This window comes from Parasteatoda tepidariorum, chromosome 2, assembly GCF_043381705.1.
Source record: "Parasteatoda tepidariorum isolate YZ-2023 chromosome 2, CAS_Ptep_4.0, whole genome shotgun sequence".
NCBI classification, from domain to species: domain Eukaryota; kingdom Metazoa; phylum Arthropoda; class Arachnida; order Araneae; family Theridiidae; genus Parasteatoda; species Parasteatoda tepidariorum.
This window is the reverse complement of record NC_092205.1, coordinates 82,123,130-82,142,547: the sequence shown is the minus strand read 5'-3', so window position 1 is coordinate 82,142,547 and position 19,418 is coordinate 82,123,130. Positions and strand designations below refer to the sequence as shown.

General features: G+C 27.9%; 2 protein-coding genes across 2 annotated transcripts in view; one reads left to right on the top strand and one right to left on the bottom strand.

The window, feature by feature from the left end:
• Positions 1-19,418, bottom strand: part of LOC107449664 (blastula protease 10) — a 124,262-nt gene that overhangs the window by 5,065 nt on the left and 99,779 nt on the right. The window lies entirely within an intron of this gene.
• The window catches only part of LOC122268366 (zinc metalloproteinase nas-36), a gene marked incomplete at its 5' end in the record, with an annotated part of 17,390 nt that continues 622 nt past the window's right edge, over positions 2,651-19,418 (top strand). The window contains 8 exon segments of the mRNA XM_071178143.1: positions 2,651-2,821; positions 3,982-4,108; positions 7,424-7,499; positions 7,826-8,020; positions 12,059-12,191; positions 14,600-14,749; positions 15,227-15,330; positions 17,023-17,165. Coding sequence (XP_071034244.1) covers positions 2,755-2,821; positions 3,982-4,108; positions 7,424-7,499; positions 7,826-8,020; positions 12,059-12,191; positions 14,600-14,749; positions 15,227-15,330; positions 17,023-17,165 — 995 coding nt within the window.

Genomic DNA, 19,418 nt, shown 5'->3' with positions numbered 1-19,418 from the left:
GACGGCTTGGTAAGTTAAATATTTTTTTTCAATCATTATTACAGCTAGGTATATCGATATAGGGAACATCGATCAGGATATATCGATATTTTCTAAACATCGCAATAAAGATGTTTGAAACTAATTTCCGTAGTGTATAGTGAATATCTCTTCTTACACTAAATATCATATTTTCTTTTTTTTGGACAAAAGATACGTTTTTTCATTAAATTTTTTTATTTTTATTCTTTTTAAACAAAAATGTCTTCATTAATTTGTACGATAATTTTACCAGAATTGCTTTCTTCTATGTATGATATCAAAGGTCTGTAACGACAACTATGTTATAACAGATCATTATTGACAGCTAGGCTGCAACAGGTGATTATCGACAGCGATAGATATTGAATAAGATATTATCACGAGTATTATTGATATCACGTGTATTAGTGATAACTATAATTTTCAAATATATCAAGTACCATGAATTCCTACAAATTTCATTTGGGTTACGAAAATAAAAAAAATATTAATTAGTTAAATTAAAGAAATATCGCGTTATCTAATATACATAATTCTCTTACGTGGCTCCCAAATTTTGGCTGTATTTCTTTTCCGCCAGTGGCAACGTTTGCTTTGCTTTGTTTACGTTGCTATTTCTCTCATACGGCGAATCGATCAATGATTGCCGCTAAAAATTTTACATGCCAATTCTAGCTGAGGTGGCTCAAAGCGTTAGCTAGCAGGGGGCGCAGCCCACTTGTTTTACTTAATTGAGTAAAAAACAAAGCTTATTAAAAACCACACCTAAATAAAACAAATTTCATTCTTGTGGAATGTTAAAATTAAATCAAGATAGCAATGAATGTTATTTTGTTTTTAATTCTTCCAATTAATTTTTATTCTTTTAAACTGAAAAGTATTAGTTTCTTTAAATTATTTGCCCTCTTGAACCACATTCCTAAAAAAAAAAAATTATGACCAGTAGGCTATGTCATTCTCTTTTAAACAAACATTTCGTTAGTTTTAGACATTTTTAAATTCCGTTTCATACAGGCTGTTCTATAAAGTCATCCCACATTATAAATTTTTAGAATAACTTTAAAACTGAAGTCAAAATCATGCAGGGTGGGGAAAGGGAAAGGCATACTCAAAAGGTAACTAATCAGTATTGGTGAAAGGTGAGGAAAAAAAACCCACCTAAACCAGTTTGATTGCCTGATAAAACTTGAAAGTGTTGCTAATAATCTCACCTTAGGTTCTTTCTGTTTCCCCCGACAACATGACAGGTTTCGATGTTTTTTATTCCAAATCCCTCACTGATTATTCGACTGATTTCGATGGAAATTTTGTTTTTTCTTCTTTTAAATATTGTTTTACGTTGTGCGTATTTTTTGACTTAATTTTTTTACAAGGAATCTGTAAACATATATTAAGGGTTGTCATTACAGAATAACCTGAAATTCTAGATATATAAGTAAATTTAATGAATTTAATAAATTTCATAAATTTATTGAATTTAATGAAATCTTATATAAATATATTTTTAATAAATTTTAACGAATTATGCATAAACATATATTTAATAAATTCAATTGAATACAACTTGAATATATTTTTAATTAATTTGAATAATTTTTAACAAATTTATTTTTAATAAATTTTAATGTATACATAAATATATAAATACATTTTTAATAAATTCGAATGCGTTTTGCGAATAAATGCGAAATCACTATTGCACTAAGCATAATCATGCAACAATCAATAATTATAAGAAAAGAAAACTGAAAAATAATGTTAAAAAAAATCTTCTTTATTTAATATCAACGATAAAAATAACTTGAACTGCGATTTACATTTTCTTTTAATTTATAATTTCATAAAAAAATAAGTACATAAGAATAAAAAAATATAATTTAAAGTATTTTAATATGTATGATTGTTGCAAAAAATAAATGAATCTGGCCACGCAATAATTCTTGAAAGAAATATAATGATTTGCATGGTTTTTAAAAGTAACAGCAGTTCATAAAATTTAATTTATACGAAGTTTTATCATGCAATGTCCATTTATTTTCTCACGTTTAAGCCTTTATTTAACCATTTAATAGATTACATGCCTTGTATAGTGATTTTTACAAGTTTATTATCATATTCTTACGCTTTTTAGTAGTTTTCTCCCCTAATGCGCGGTAAAAAAAATTTGGAATGAATTTCTGTAAAAAGTACTGGCACTTACGGTAGAAGTACCTCTACTATAAATTCATTCTCACCGGAACATTTCACTGTACAAAAAATCTGATACACCGTAAATTTTGCAGCAATAATTACCTTGTAATGACTCAATCACTATAATTAGATAAGTACTACAGTAAAAATTACGGTATAATATTCTACGGAAAGTAGATTTTGCGGGTGCTGCACTCAAAGTGCCGGTGCTTTATATGTAATTTGATTCGTACAGTTTATATTTCACAGTGTGAATTAAAAGTGTAAGCTTTTCTCGAATATGTGAAATTTAGGTACCTTGTATTTATTACTTTAAACAATTTCTTAAGATTGGACAGATAATTTCCATTCACTTTATATAATTAATATTAGCTTTCTTTTTTATAATAATTCAAAAAATACCGATTGTTATTAATATGTTCTTTTTTAATTTAGAATTTATTGACGGAGTTCAACCCCACAAAGACATTCGATGGAAGAAAAATAGTGCAGGGGGATATTGCATTACCATGGGGACGTTCATCTTTGAGGGATGTGCAAGAAATGAAAGGCATCGTCAATGTTTTTACTTTATGGACAAATGGCAAAATCTCCTATAACTTTCATAGTTGTAAGAATTATTTGTATGTTGTACTCTATCATTACTAATAGATTTTAGAAAAATTATTTTTACCATTATAATAACATTTTAAAAATGTCCAAATTTCTTTAAAAATATTGTTTCAATCCAAATTTAATATAAAATAATGAATTAAATCCATCATGATTTTCATTTTAAGGAATTCCTGTAAATAAAATAACTAATATCTAAATCTTATCAATGCTTATCAATATGCAATTTATTGTTTTTAAATTTACATGACTTTGCAATAAAAGAAAGTTGCAAACTCAGATACATTTAATAGTTATAGAGAAATAAAAGCAAATGGATACGAGATCAAATGAAGTTAAATCAGAAAACAAAATTAAAACTTTTAAGTTTCAAAAATCGAAGTATTAATTATTCGACATAATTAATTTCCTACACTGTTAGAATTTTCATTCTAAAATGAAGGCAAAATAATTGACAACAGTCTGTCCGTTCAACTTACTGTTAAGTTCACGGTTATGAACATTTCTTATCTTTATTTGAAACCGTTAACAACTGGTATGGTTAAAAAACCGTCAGAATGAAATTTAACTAGACATAGGAGTTAGGTTATGCGAGGCTTTTTGTTAGGTCATGAACATTAGAGTTAAGTTATAGTTTAGTTGTGTTTTACCAAATGAATCATGGAACGTGGTTCAATTAGTTTTTCTGATGGTGTTTTCTTTCATGAAAATTAAGAAATATTATACTTTTTTGTGTTCAATGAGTGCTCAATGAACATATATGCGAAAATGAGAGTTTACTTTTTTAATAGTCCAGAATCGCCAATTGGATAGAACATTGCAAACTTTATTGAAAGAAGTGGTGTCATCTTTGGGATTCAAATTCTCGCACAATCGGTCATGAGGAGATTGACAACCATCGATAAACGATTTTTCTAACATTTAATAGTTAGAATAACATCTTTTTTATGGTAGTTTGACTGTTTTAGTTGAATATAGTAAAATAGCAATTAAATAAATTGTTATTTAGCCATTTTTTCCGAGAAATTTCCAACAGTGTCTATAAAATAGTATAGTTTTAATGAAATCTAATTAATTTAAAAATACTTGTTATTTTGAATTTGAAGTATTTATATTATATTAAATTAAAATAACCAAATTTACTCTTTTTATATGTAGCAGTGGACGATAATTTAAAATCCATGATTGTAGATGCAATGAAAGAATGGGAAAAACATTCATGTTTGAAATTTACAGAAAAGCCAACGGATTTCAGCTTTTTACGATTCAGAGCAGACAAAGAAGGGTAAATATCCTATCATTTACAACATTTATTTTATTTAAATCATTTTTTTTTTACATATATACGTATTCCTCTTCACTCCGAATTGAAGCATAGGGCTTCTATAATAACTTTTCATCTCACCCTATTTGTGACCAGATATTAGCCCTCTCCCATGTTCTTCTTATTATTTTCAATTCATGTGTAATTGTCCTGCACCAAATATTTTTGGATCTTTCTTCTTTTTTTTTACCCTTAGGGTTCCAATGAAAGACTTGTTTTACTTTAAATTTCTCAGGTTTACGTAAAACAGTGTATCCCAAACTTATTACTTTTGTGTACCCTTTCAAAATTTTTCGTAACGCTGTGTACCACTAATCAAAAAATGAATATGTTTTTTACTATTAAAAAGTGCACGAAAATTAGATATCACAGCTGGCTGTTGACAAAACTAATTATTAACTGTTAACTCTGCAAAAAATAGCCAATAGAAAAATACGTAATCGTAAATTTTTGTGGCTAGCTTTGATTTTAAATAAAATTTTGTGAAATTTTCGCTTGATGTAAGATATTTCGTATAAGAATGCGTACCCCCGCTAAACTGTTCCCGTTCCCCTGGGGGTACGCGTACCACACTTTGGGAAACACTGACGTAGAACATGGCCAATCCATTTTTATTTCATAATTTTTTTTTCATTTTCCTTTCATTTTTTTCATAGTTTATTTTTTTCCTTTTTTCATTCTTTTCAAATGTTTCATATATATTATTGTAAGTAATTTTTTAGTTTTCTGCAGGCATCGATAAATAATTATTTTAAGCAAAATTTGGAAGTGTAGTAGATAATTAATCCACCAAAATTTTATTGTATTAATACGACCACTATGTATTGCTATTGTTTTTAGTTTACTTAATACCGTCTTGTGCAAGTATTTTCGTGCTTTCCTCTTCTTCTATTGCCTTGAGGTTCCAATCAAAAACTTGTTTTCTTGTTTACGTAGAGCAAGGTCAATCCGTTTTGATATTTCTCTTTTTCATTCTCTTCTTTTATTTTTCCATTTTTTATCAATTTTAAATATATCTAAATATTACAAGTGTTATTTTAATTTCCTGTGGGTAATAATTAATAGTTATTTTAAGTAGATATTTAGGCTGTATTAGATAATTATTCTACCGAAATTTTATCATATTAATTAGGTACAATTTTATTTCATTTTCATCTCGCTATGAGTTAAGTTTATTCTTAAACGTCTCGTCAATAACGAGATGTTTATAAAATAATTTATGAATAATTTGAAATCACATTGGAATATCCGAATGATTATAAGGTATACTTTGGACTTTGTATTAATAAAGCAAAACAACATGAATAAAATACAAATAAAGGTACAGAAATGGACATTACTATAGCTTCGGTTTTATAAACAACAACCTTCTTAAGAATCTAAACACAAACAATTTATAACTTTCTTTTTTTGTATTAAATATTTCTTGTGCTTAGACATTGAGGACATAAAGGCTCTTGTTAACTGAACCAAAACTATATTAATGTCCATTTTTGTACCTTAATTTGTGCTTTATTCATGTTGTTTTCCTTAATTCAAATTTGAATTGTTTGACACTGAGAAAAGAAGCAGGGTCAAAACTATCGGAATATTATAACATTTACTGTATTTCTGGCTTTGCAGGAACACGAAAAGTTCGGTGATTTTTATCGCAAGGCTTTCGTATTGATTATAATAAAATTAATATTAAAATAGGGTTTTACCATGAATGATAAAATTTGGTAAATGTGTTAAAATTTTATAATCTTATCATGATACCTTAGAGCATGTCATAAACACTATTTATTCAGTTAAATTTATTTTTCATTCTTGTATTTTTGCTGAATGTATGGTAATAAGAACTATAATTTCGAAAAAACAGAATTTCCGATAAACAGTTACCAGAGTGAACAGTAAAATTACTAAATGAATGGTTTGAATATCAAATATTTATGTTTTGATAACCATAATAATATTTTTTTCACCAGAAATGTCATTAACATATAGTATGATAATTTTATCAGAATTTTTCCTTCGCGCATAAATATAATTTTATTGCAATAAAATCGCTACATTAATCATTAACCGCTATAAATTTATTGATTGAAAAAAAACCTTATAAACCAATCGATGGTTGGTTAATAAATGAAACTAAACAGCGCAAAAAGCTCAAATATTAAATTAACACACTACAGTCACTGTATAAAGAACAGCCAAATGGTAGCAGTAAACCTTTTTCAATATCCAAACAGACACCATCGTTCGATCTATCTCTGTTTAGTATATTTAAAACACTTGCAAGTATCAATTAGACCTTTCCCCCCATTTAAAATATGGAAATATATTAGAAAAACAAATAATTATCCGTCAGCTAACTCCTATTCAACTGTTGAAATACACTGTCTTTTCAAATAAACCATCGAAAGGAAACAGATCATAAGGTCTATCTCTATTTGGAAAAATACGTAACATAGAATATTAAAATTACCCAAAAATGGTAAAATGAATGATAGTTATGTAGAGCGTTTTGCTGGTTTTATCTGGAGTTTTCAGAGCATGGCGTGAAAACCATTTTTTATATTAAATCTAATTTTCAGTTTTATATTTTTGCTTAATATGTGCTGAAGAGAACTATAATTTTGGAAATCAAAATTTTCGATAAGCCCTTAGCATAATTGAAAAATTACCAAATAAATGTTTTAAGTTTCGTAAATTTTTGATGTTAATTACCTGAATTTATCTATCAAAAATAATCGTTATCACAATGTGAAAATTCCGATTCAAATTACTGTCAAATGCACCGGTATCTAGAGTACTGGTACTTTTTACGTAAAATCCAATTTTACCGAGAAATTTACATAACAAAGAATCTGAATTTCCGTACTTTTTACATAAATGTTATTTCTAAAATCACGGAAGCTCTGTAGATAAATAATTACAACTGTTAAATCGACGGTATAAAATTTTACGTTAAAAATGGTTTTTTAAGTAAAATTAATTTTACGTATGATGCACCTGGGATGACCAAAACTACTTTTTGCCAACATACTTTTACATACATACTTTAACATACTTTTTGCCAAAATTTGATCCGGAAGTATTACAGAGAACGAGAATTTTTTTCTTATTTTTTGTTTTTTGCCAGAATGTTTTGCTCAGTGTGTTATAACTGCAATCAATGATCTTAATGTATCATTGAATAATTGGTAATGAAATGAATTAACTTAAAAAGTAATAATCTGAAGGACAATAAAATACTAAATTAATATGAAACTAAAAAGGATTTATTTTTTGTAGTTGTTGGTCTATGATTGGCAGGGTCAACGGATTTTTTACTGGACAAGATGTATCCATAGGAGAACGTTGTAATCGAGTAAGTAAAAACTTTCTTTCCCTCTTAAGATTTGATTAAAAGTTGTTTAAGTTTTAAAAATTATTTTTATTCTTACTTTTCCTCATGACGAAGTTTTTATGTTAGATATGAATTTAAGTCTCAAATGATAGAATATATGCTGTCAAATATTTGAAAGTGTTCTTTAAAAGAACTTCATCGAAGTTCATTATTAGAAGTATTTCGAACCTATTGCTTTATTGTAAATGTTGCTTTATGGTGTTCTTAAAAAGCATTCAATAGTTTTCAATCTCCTATATGTTTTGATTCATGCATACTAAATAATGTATTCTATTTATTTTATTCAGTCCAATATCATCATTCATGAAATTGGACATGCCATCGGGTTCTACCACGAGCAGTCCAGAAATGACCGTGATGGCTACATACACATAAACTGGCACAACATGCCTGTACAAAGGTATTCCCAGTTCGATAGAGGAATCGAAAGTCCAAGAGGCATTGAATACGATTATAAATCGATAATGCACTACGGACCGATGGTAAGTAAGAAAATAATTACATTAATAAAGGATGGTTTATTAACATCACTATTAATGTACACTTTGCAATTTAGAGCGTGTTGAACCATACACTGCTAAAATTTTCATTCTAAAATTATGATAAAATAATTGGCAGCTGTCTGTCCATCCGATTAACCGTAAATTTTATGGTAAAGAACATTTTTTTCCTTTATGATTTTTTAACCATTTACAACTAGCATTTTTCAAAAACGTAAAAAAAATAAATTATTATTTAACTAAACATAGTAGCTCGGCTTTCCGTAAGGTAATGGACATTGGAGAGTACCGGACACTGGAAATTCTTCACGTGTTGATGGGAATGGAGGAAATATTGCAGAGTCAAAACTAGGACTCTCGGCTATGGTATGTACGCAGTTGCAAAGAACTAAGTAGATTCATTAGGTGGTTCTAGTTAGTGCGATAAAATTCTGTTTGTTTAACTGTATTAAATGAAAGCAGTTAATAAACAGTTTTTTCTCATACTTAACAGTTTCATTACTATTTTATTTATGGTTATTTGACTGTCTTGATTTAATATGGTAAAATAACCGTTCAATATATTGTCAATCAACCATTTTTTCCGAGAAATTTCTAACAGGCCATTAATCAGGGCTCGAAAAACCGCCCGTCCGCCCGTCCTGGACGGTCAAAAATTCCCCGCGGACAACAAATTTCTCGAATCCAACGTCCGCGTGGACGGCCATTTTCCCATTGATGTTCGTGATATATTTTCAATTTTTGTTATCTTACAAGAGTCTAGCTCCTCACTTCTAAAATGACCCTCTAATCTCGAAATACAGCAACATACTGCGCATGGTGGAACTGATGTTTTCTCTGTCTGGGAGCACTGCAGTGGTTGAAAAGGGTTTTTCACCAATGAACTTACAAAAAAAAAAAAAAAAAAAAAAAAAAAAAANAAAAAAAAAAAAAAACACACACATTACGTACTGGCCTTAAACAAGAAGCGTCAACCGCAATTATGAATATCTACCTAAATGAAAAACCTCTTTCAGATTTCTGTACAGAAACCTCTGCAAATCATTGGCTTGGTTGAGGAACTGGCAAACGTCGTATTCGATACATTTAAAAAACGCAGTACCATCGGATAAATTGACATGATAATTGACAAATAACTTGACCTTTGTTATTTAAATTATTTCATTAAAGAAATAAATTATTTCATTATAGAAATACTAGGTTTTACTATTAGTAACCTAGTATTTCTCTTATTACTGTATAATNATAATTGACAGAAGACTTTATCTTTGTTATTTAAATTACTTCATTAAAGAAATAAATTATTTCATTAAAGAAATACTAGGTTTTACTATCAGTAACCTAGTATTTCTTTTATTACCGTATAATGTTATCCTAGTATTTGTAATCGTAGTAACTACTAATTCATTGTGAAATTTATATAATTGTTAGTAATAAATAAGAGAAAATTATATTTTCATTTATTTAGAAGGGACGGGTTAGTTTCAAAGGAGGACGAGGAAACATTGTTGGACAAACCGTCCTCGGGGACGGGTGAAATTTCTGAGTTTTTTCGAGTCCTGAGTGTAATATTGACCAACTTTACTGCAACCTTTAATATAGTGTTAAGGTGAACCGTATTATTATGCTGATCAATCTTGATTACGTTATATTAAGGCTCAACTTAAAAAAAAAAGGTTCTATTTAACACTTTATTAAGGTTGAAGGCTAAGAGTCAAAATACTAATGTCACGCTTCAACTCTAAACCGCTTTTCTGACAGGGGAGTATTAATCTTAATTTTCGCCAGAAATAATTTTAAGGAAATATAATTTGTTATTTGACAAAACTCAGAGGAAAAAATAATTCGAAACAAAGGCGCAAATTAATATTAAATCTTCGCAATTCATTTAAGAATTAATATTACCAAATATTCTCTTTGCAACTGTTAAAAATAATGGTTCAGTGGAAATAAATACTGATCTTGCTTATTTCCCACTTTCTACAAAGATTTAAAAGGTCTATAAGAACATCCATGATACCATAAGCTCTCTGAGAAAAAAAAGGATGGACAAAATTACCAGAATAAGTTAAAATTTACCATGTTTTCGGCTATATAGGGGCAACAAAAAGCTCTGTACTTTCCACCGAAGCGCTTTGGTAATGATTCTTGTAAAATTAGCAATAAAATACAGTTTCATAATATGCGACAAAAGTTGGTAATTTTATTATGATACATTTGAGCATAGCATAAAAATCTTTTATTTTGCTAAATTTACTTCTCAGTTTTATATTTATTTGCTAAATTTGTAGTAGTAAGGACAATAATTTTGAAAATCAGAGTTTCTGGTAAACCGTTACCGCATGAATGGAAAAATTACCACATGAATGGTTTAAATACCGTGTATTGTGGTTCTTGATACCAGAATACTACAAATGTCATTACCATTCAATACGGTAATTTAACCAGATATTTTTTCCCCTGTGATTCATAGTATGCGGCCATTCTTTATTAGATCATACTTAAAATAAATACGATGCTGATATAAATCACTAATTGGGGGGGGGGAGACAACAAATCAAACAAATGAGACTATCGTCGTGCTTTTTAACGTTTCTTACACGGTACTATGGTTTAACTAGAGAAGAAACCTGGTACTATTTAAGCAAATAAAGCACTTATGATGTATCCAGTTGTTGGCTAAGAGGGTCATGTTGGATCTACAATTTCGATTTTAAAATAATGTTTTTGAATACCCTATAGAGAAAAATGTAGCTATAATTTTGTAACTCATAACAATTGGTTATTATATTCGATAACTGCACAAAATTTCGTAAACCTAGCGTAAATATTTACAGAGATATGGACATTTTTTTTAAAAATATAATTTATTCTATTTAGCGTTTTTTTGCTATAACTTTAAAAATATTCATGAACAATAAACGAAATCTTTAGAGCAATTTAAAATAAACTACAAAATTAGAAAAACAATTGTTTCAAGCTGCTCTAAGTTATGAGCAATTGAAACTGCTCTTTTATACTACGCATGCTCGGGAAAATTTAAATTTTTGGCATATGGTGTTTAAAAGCATTATTTTACATTTGTAATTTATAGTCTTTCCCTCAAGCCTCTAAAAGTTTAAACTTCATTAATAAGTATGAGAAATCCCGTCACCTAAACACTTCTAAATTTGTAAAATATTTCACAAAATATTTTGTAAGAAAGATAAAAAAAAAATGTGCTAGTGTAGAAGTTTGTCCATTATTTTGTCCAACCTCTGTATTTACGAATGCATTATTCATTAATAATAAATTTTGAATTATTGCTTTAAATTTTTCTACTCAACGTAGGTTAAAATAAATTAAACTTAAATCAATAGTAAAAAATTGAGCTGTGTTTAATTTTTTTTACCGAATGATAATTATTTAGATAAAAAAAAATATTGAAATATAAAAATATAATACGTTCTACACAATGTTACCGTAAATAAAAAAAATTTTTAAATAATTTCTGGCAAACTGTAAAATGTTTTGGAACAAATCATGCAAAAGTACCGGCATTCAGGATGCCGTAAAATCCATTTTTACTTAATCAAGTTGTGGAACAAAAAATCTGATGTACCGTAATTTTTACAACAATAATTACCATAAAATTACTGACTCAATCTAATTAAAAGAATATTACTTTAAAAATTAAGATATAGGTTTTATACGGTAAAAATGGATTTTACGGACTAAAGTGCCGGTGTTTTATATCGGAATTTGTTTCAGTATAATAGTTTCTAGTATAGATAACAGGAAAAAAATGCTATTTTGAAAAAAAAAAGTTACACAGGGTCATGAATGGCTTACATTGTCATAAAAAACATTGACCATTTAAAGCTCTCATGGCGCCCTGCAGTTTTTTTTTCCTTCAAAGTATTATATTTCAGAAGCACTCGGACGTCTAGAATTGTATTCAGTGAAGTTTTCTCAGCAATTATGTTCAAATTTTTTGCAAAAATAAGTTTGATGATCATTGTTGTTAACAATTTCTTTTAGGCTTTTACTGGAAAGTATTTCCAAAAGAACACAATTGCGGCCTTGAATCCTCATTTTCAGACACTCATTGGATCTGGTGAGGAAATAAGTTTCAGAGATGCCAGATTGATCAATAAAATGTATTCATGCAGTAGTAAGTATTATTTTAAAAGTATCACAAGACACAAGGGAAAGAAATTCCCGTTAAGACATTTCCCGTAAAAAAAATAATTAATTCCGGTAAATGAAATCAAAATATACAGTACTTAAACTGTTTCCTTGATAATTTTTCTTTTCATATGGCACCCGTTAACCGCTAATTCCAGTTTTAAAAATTATAGTTCTCGCCACGTGTTTAGTTAAAATACAAAACTATTAAGTAAATTTATCATAGTAAATAATTTTCATGCCATGCTCTTAGATATCATGATAAAATTATCAAATTATAATACATTTATCGAATTTTAACTCATATTATAAAACAACAAATTTATTGTCTTATGATATGTGTTAAAATTTGTTAACAAAATCATTAACAAAGAGTTTTGGTAATTTTGGTTTTCGGTGCTCCCATTAAGTCAAGAACTCGGTAAGTTTTACCACATTTTGTACAAAAGCTAAATTACCTAAGAACACATTTTTTAACATTTTGACGTTTACAAAACTTCAAAAAAATTGTTTTTCATTTGCTTTTTAAAACCTAAAAATGCTCAATTTTTATCAATTATCATAAAGGGTCTTCAATTTGCAAACATGAAGCGTTGCATTTACCTAGTTTTAAATTCCACAACACAACATGAATTATTATAAATTCATGTCTACTTATTACAGAGCAAATAGGTTACTTAAAATCAATTATTGAACTAATCTGAGTCAATTAGTAGAGGAGCTGGACTGGAATAGGATACATTCATTAAAATCTCAGAAGGAAAATATGTCAAATACATATTTTACTTTAAATTAAGTACATGCTTTTTCAATCATAACCAGGTTACATTTTTAGTAACTTAAATATGATTAAGAGAAATAATTAAATGCAGCAAAATGTTTGAATTAATTTCTAAGCATTTAAAATAATAAATAAGATAGAATCAGATTTTCGAATTAATTTCCGTACTAATGTAAAACTGCGAACTCGTACGATCATTGAGAAAGATTTTACAATAGTTGCAGAAAAATATATAAAGCGAAAAAAGAATTGCTCCAAAATACTTAAGAACCTATCTGAAAAATTAATAACACTCTTAAAAGCTTAACTACCTAATTACAAGAAGCTACATACGTAATTGGCATTGTATATATATGACCTAGACTTTATATACAATGCTTGGCACAGACATTGTATACAGTGCTAATATAAAATTGGAGAATTATAATACACTTAAACTAGGTATTCTATACAATGATCAATGCTCTTAAGTAAAGTTTGTTATAGGAAGTTCACGGAGAAAGAAAAACGCATTATTTTTTTCTTTCTTTTATTCTTTTTTAAAAAAAAATATTTCTGAGTTGAAGACTGAACAAAAATAACATTTTTCTTTATTCGATAAACCAAATTTTTATAAAACACAAATTTACTTTAATTGGCTTATTTAGTTAATATTATTAATATCATGTTTTCCTTTTTTACTACTAAATATAATAAAAAATATAAATCACATATTTTTAAAATTGAATACCAAAATCTTATACATAATGTAGGACATTTTGCATACACTGCACAAAAATTTTACCTATTTGAATAAAAAAAACTAATCTTAGAACACTAACTTTTAAGAATACTATGCAATCACTAGGCAATAGAAATGTGGATTTTTTAAAGTTAAGGAAATTTAATATCAATTAAATTTCCATAAAATCTAATTAAAATAAAAATTTAATCAAAAAACGATTTAAACTAGTGTATAACAACGTGTTATTCAACCCATATCTCTTTTGACTCAGCTCTTTGATGCAGAATTTTTATAAAACATATTTTTTAAACTTTTTGCATTATTTTGTTCAAAATTAGTGAGAAATTTTATTTTTAATAATTTATGATTATGAAGTACATCATGAAGCATTGATGTCTATTTTTTCGTTAAAAGTAAAATCTTCCAAACCATTTTTTTAAAAATGTGCATTTATTTGCAGTTATTTATATCTAATAAAACAGTTATTCATCATTGAAACGTCTTTCATTTACGACATTAATTATTAAGAAATTTTTAAATATGAATGGAACGAAAAATTTTTTTTTCGAACTGCAATTTTGGATTTTATATTTTAGTTCAACAGATTTTCTTACTAACTTTTTGACTGTTTTTATAACCGAAAAATATCAAAATATATTTTTGCTTGTAATTAGAGGGTCAGCGAAAAATATTTATAAATATAACATCGGTGTTCCATTTGAAAAAGTTTAATTATCAATTTTTCCAATCATGGTTTTTTGTTTCTAAATGGATTCATCGGATGCCTTTATTGATAACCAGCAATGTCTACATTCCTCTTAAACAGCTGTATGATTCATATTTATTCACAATTCTTATTTGGCATTAACTTCCAATTCATTGATTTTAGATGGTTGTCCTAACAGAAATGAGAGTGTATGTCAGAATGGTGGTTTTCTTTCTCCCTATCGAGGTGATGGAGCCAATTGTACCTGTGTTTGTCCACCAAATTCCTCTGGACAATTTTGCGAGAATGCCGATGAACCCTTAGAATATTATGGTAAGATTTTGTTGAAGCATCGGAATTTTTAACAATAGACATGTTTTAATTTAAAAAGATGAGAAGACTTACTCAAAACTATTTTCAATTGAGAAAGTTCTAGTTTTGTAACTATACATAGTTCTTTTAGCTTTATTAAATTTTTATGAAGTAAATATTAATTCTAATTGTATTGGTTTTATAATCAATGTTGATCCGGGTATTTACGTCAAAGTTGGCAAATAACATTTATTATTTACTGACGCTATGACATATGTATATANCACACACACACACACACACACACACACACACACACACACACACACACACACACACACACACACACACACACACACACACACACACACACACACACACACACACACACACACACACACACACACACACACACACACACACACACACACACACACACACACACACACACACACACACATATATATATATATATATATATATGTTTCCTAATTGCAGAACGTCCTCCATGCGGTGGAAATATAACTGAAGAAACTGAGATACAAACTCCTGGATATCCAACTAGAAATCTCCCTCCTGATTCATGTAGTTGGTGGATTCAGGTAACATTAAGTTCTTTGAAACCTGAAAAACAAGCAATTTTTAAATTATTAGCTGATTAACTTAATTGTATACCCACTATTCTCTTTTGGGGATTGCTCCCAAATTGCATCACAGGCTTATAAGATTTTTTTTATTTTTTTTACGTAAGTTGAATATATTTAATTTTCAATTTTATTTTCCTTTTTAAACTTTATCATTAATCTGTAAGTCGAATAGTCAGTTTTTATTGCTGAGCATTTAAATTTTCTAATATAATTCTAAAGTATTGGTTAGCTCAGAATGTTTTGCGTTGCCCGAATGACCAACTCAGCTGGTTGTATTTTTTCATAACTAATCTTCACTTTATCCGTATCATCATTATATAAGTTAAGAACTGATGTAGACTAAAATTTCGTTTCTTCAAATAAATAAAAAGATTTGAAGTTACACCAGTAAACATGACTGTAAAAAATTCTGGATCAAATAATTGTATAGGGTACCGGTAATTTGGGTGCATCATCAGTAAAATCTATTTTTTCCGTAAAATATTATACCGTAGTATGTATTTAATTAGAATGATTTCGTGATTTTGCCATCATTATTAATGTAAAAATTACGGTACATCAGAGTTTTTTTCTTCTTTGTTCCGTAGCATGTTCCGGTAAAAATATAATTTACAGTAAAAATTACCGGCCTTTGAGTGGCAATCCAGAATTTTTCACAGTGTACGAACGTCTCTAAAATTTTCTGCCATCTGCTGAACAAAAATAAATGTTTCAACCAAATAAAAAAGGTTATATTTGGTCTATAGACAAGTGATTTTATTCAAGTAAAGCGTGGTTTTATTCAAGTTTGGGAATTCGCTAAAAGCTTTTACGGCTTGCATGTGTTATTTTACCTCACCCATTATATTCCTCAGATACAGTACCTTTTAATTTTTAATTATTTCGATCGTTTACAAATTTTCAACAAGGCTTAATTTTTAATTTAAATGAGAAACGAAATTTTCTCATGCACATTATTTTTCTCGTAAAAATGATTTTTCAAAAATGAGTATAAATGTGTTATTTTGATTAATGACACATCTTTTGAAGCAAATATACTCGAATATGAAAACTATGTACTCCTTAAGTGCATACTCAAATTTGAAACAGTTATTCTCATTTTTGAACAAAATACGTATTTTAAAAAATGAGACGTCATATACTCATTTTTTAGTCGTATGTTATTTAAATGAGCATAATTATAAAAATAAATATTAATTATTTATGATCTACTCGTATTTCAATAAGATTTATAGATTTTCAATAAGATTTTAAGATTTTCAATAAGATTTCAATAAGATTTTCAATAAGATATTATTATTTTATTTTAATAAGGCATAATTTTCATATTGAATGGTAGACAAGTTTTTGCATCATTTTTAATTACGAACAAAATCGGATGAATTTTCAGATTTTTTAAAATTAAAAATACGTTTTTTTAAAAAATTTATGACTCAATTTGACCACTTCCATTCAAATTTTGGATTATGTCATTTATAACTAATTTCTTTAAAGCAACTTTACAGTTTTTGATATAAAAATGTCAAAGAATATACAATGTATTTTTTTTTTCCAATTTATTTTCAATGTGGTGATTACAAGTCCCCCTACATAGCTTTAAATGTATATCTTTATGTGTAACTTTTAATATATTCAAATATTTCTTAGGCACCCGAAGGAAAACGAGCAAGAATAGAATTTATAGATTTCAGTTTTCATCCACGCTTTGAATCTAACTCAACAATCTTTAACCAAAAATGTTTTCACGAAAGAGTGGAAATCAGACTCAAGAGTAGATACGACGGAGACATGTAAGCTATTTTACACAAAAAAAAAATTTCTCTTAAGTATTGTCTCTTTAGTTTTTTTTCTTCGCTAAAACGCAAGATAAGAACAAGTTCAATTATAAAACTGATTAATGTATTCATAAATTGATATTTTTTGTGTCGTTTTTTGTTGTATGAGATTTTTAACTGATCTTAGATACTTTCGCATCGCTGATTTCAAATCTACAATCGTTTTTTTTTAAAAATTACATTTTTTTAATTTTTTGTTAAATTGTAAAAGTTTAAAAAAGTTATATACAGCAGGAGATCGTATAAATGTTGCGAAAAACTTCATCGGAGTTAGAGAAGGGGAGAGTGGGGTCAATTGTAAAATTTTTTACTTAACTAATCAACATGTTCACTATTCAACTATTCTAACTATTCAACTAGTCAACATATAACTAACAAAAATTCCAATATATTATTAGTATTAATTGACAGACGAGTAAAGTAGACTATCCTCTACTAGAAAAAAAATACCTTATTTTAAATGCTATTATATTAGTTATTAACAATTTTTGACAGTCGTGCGCTTGTTACAATTGTCCCCACTTACGGGGTCAATTGTAACAGTTCATAAATTCAACTAAAACATAGTTAATTATACATATTATCATAGTTGTGATATATTTTTTTATTGATCAAAATAGTAATGATATTTTAGGAGTAAAAATAATAATGAGCAGAGACCTAAAGGGCTAAACTTTTAACTTTAAGGGGTTAAAAATTTTAATTTATGCTGTGAAAGGTGACAAATAAAATAATGCATATGCAATATAATATAAATGATATAGGAAACTGTTGGTAATTCTTAAAGAGTTAAGTAATGGTTTGTAAACGTAAGATTATTTATTTGCAGCTGTTACAATCGTCCCTTTATTTATTGTTACAATCGACCCCAAGACGCCATTTCAGCTTCATTTGTTAAAACAATGCTAGTTAATTAACAAAACAAATCTTTTTTTTTTGAAATGTTAATTAAGGTGTCCACTGACATTTTCGGTTAATAATTTTTATTTGTTTAAACAAAATTACTTTGTTACAATATCATATTCTAATACCAAAAAAGTACTTACTTTTGTGATGTAACACTTTCAAAAGTACATAAGAATGGTTGCCAGCAGGGGTGTACATGTAGGTTTATTAAATACGCCTTGTGCGCCACCTAGGAACCAAATCTAGAAACCGACACTCGAAATTTTTGCTCTGTTACAATCGTACCTTGTTACAATTGACCCCGTTCTCCCCAACACCACCATGATTAAAACTGTACAGGATCTGATGAACAGAAATATTGTCTTACACCTCTATGGGCACTTACTTATAATTAACTGATTCTACGTGTGCTTCTAAAGAGGTCATAATAATGAAGCCCTCCTAGCCGCGTGTGACGACATTTCCAGGTAATCGGGGTTAAGTGCTTTAATTCCCTTAGAAGTTTGCCACAACCATTACGTGATCTCCTGTTATATATACTGTTTTTAAACTTGTACATTTTGGCAAAAATTTAGTAAAAATGTGATAGTAAAAACAATTTTAAGAGGAAAATTACTTTCAGATTTGAAATCCCCATACCATAATTAAGCAAGATTATGCATCTGCATAAATGCGACAAAAAATTTGTTCCTCAGTGTTTCTAATCAATTAATTGATGCCAAATTGCTAAAGTAAACCAAATATCAAATTTCTTGTAATAATGGATAGAATTTAGAAAATACCACCACTTTAAATTTACTTCAAAAATAATTTTCTTTCAACATTTAGAAGCTTTTTGAAAAAAATAATAAACTAATAATAAATAATTGAATGAATAAATAAATAAATAAAGATGATGATAGGGAAAGAAAGAATGAGCATTTTTAAATGAAACATGTGTCTGGCACTGCTCATTTTAATTAATTAGAATTCTTCAACTTGGTGATTAGAAATTAATCGCCCGTACTATAATGCTGTATATTTAGCCATTTATTTAAATATTGTATGGGTAATTAAAATCACAACAACCTAGTTATGTTTTATATCTAAGCCAAACATAACTAAACCCTCTTATTTGCTTGTTATTGTTATTTTTATTAAATAAAGTTTGATAAAAATATTAACAAGTCTCATATTTTACTATTTTAACTAAAATATTTTAATTTATACAGGTATCAAAAGAAATCAGAAATAGTTTCCTTATTGCCTATTAAAAAAACACTCATTTTATTTAAATATTTACAATTTATTTATTTATATATA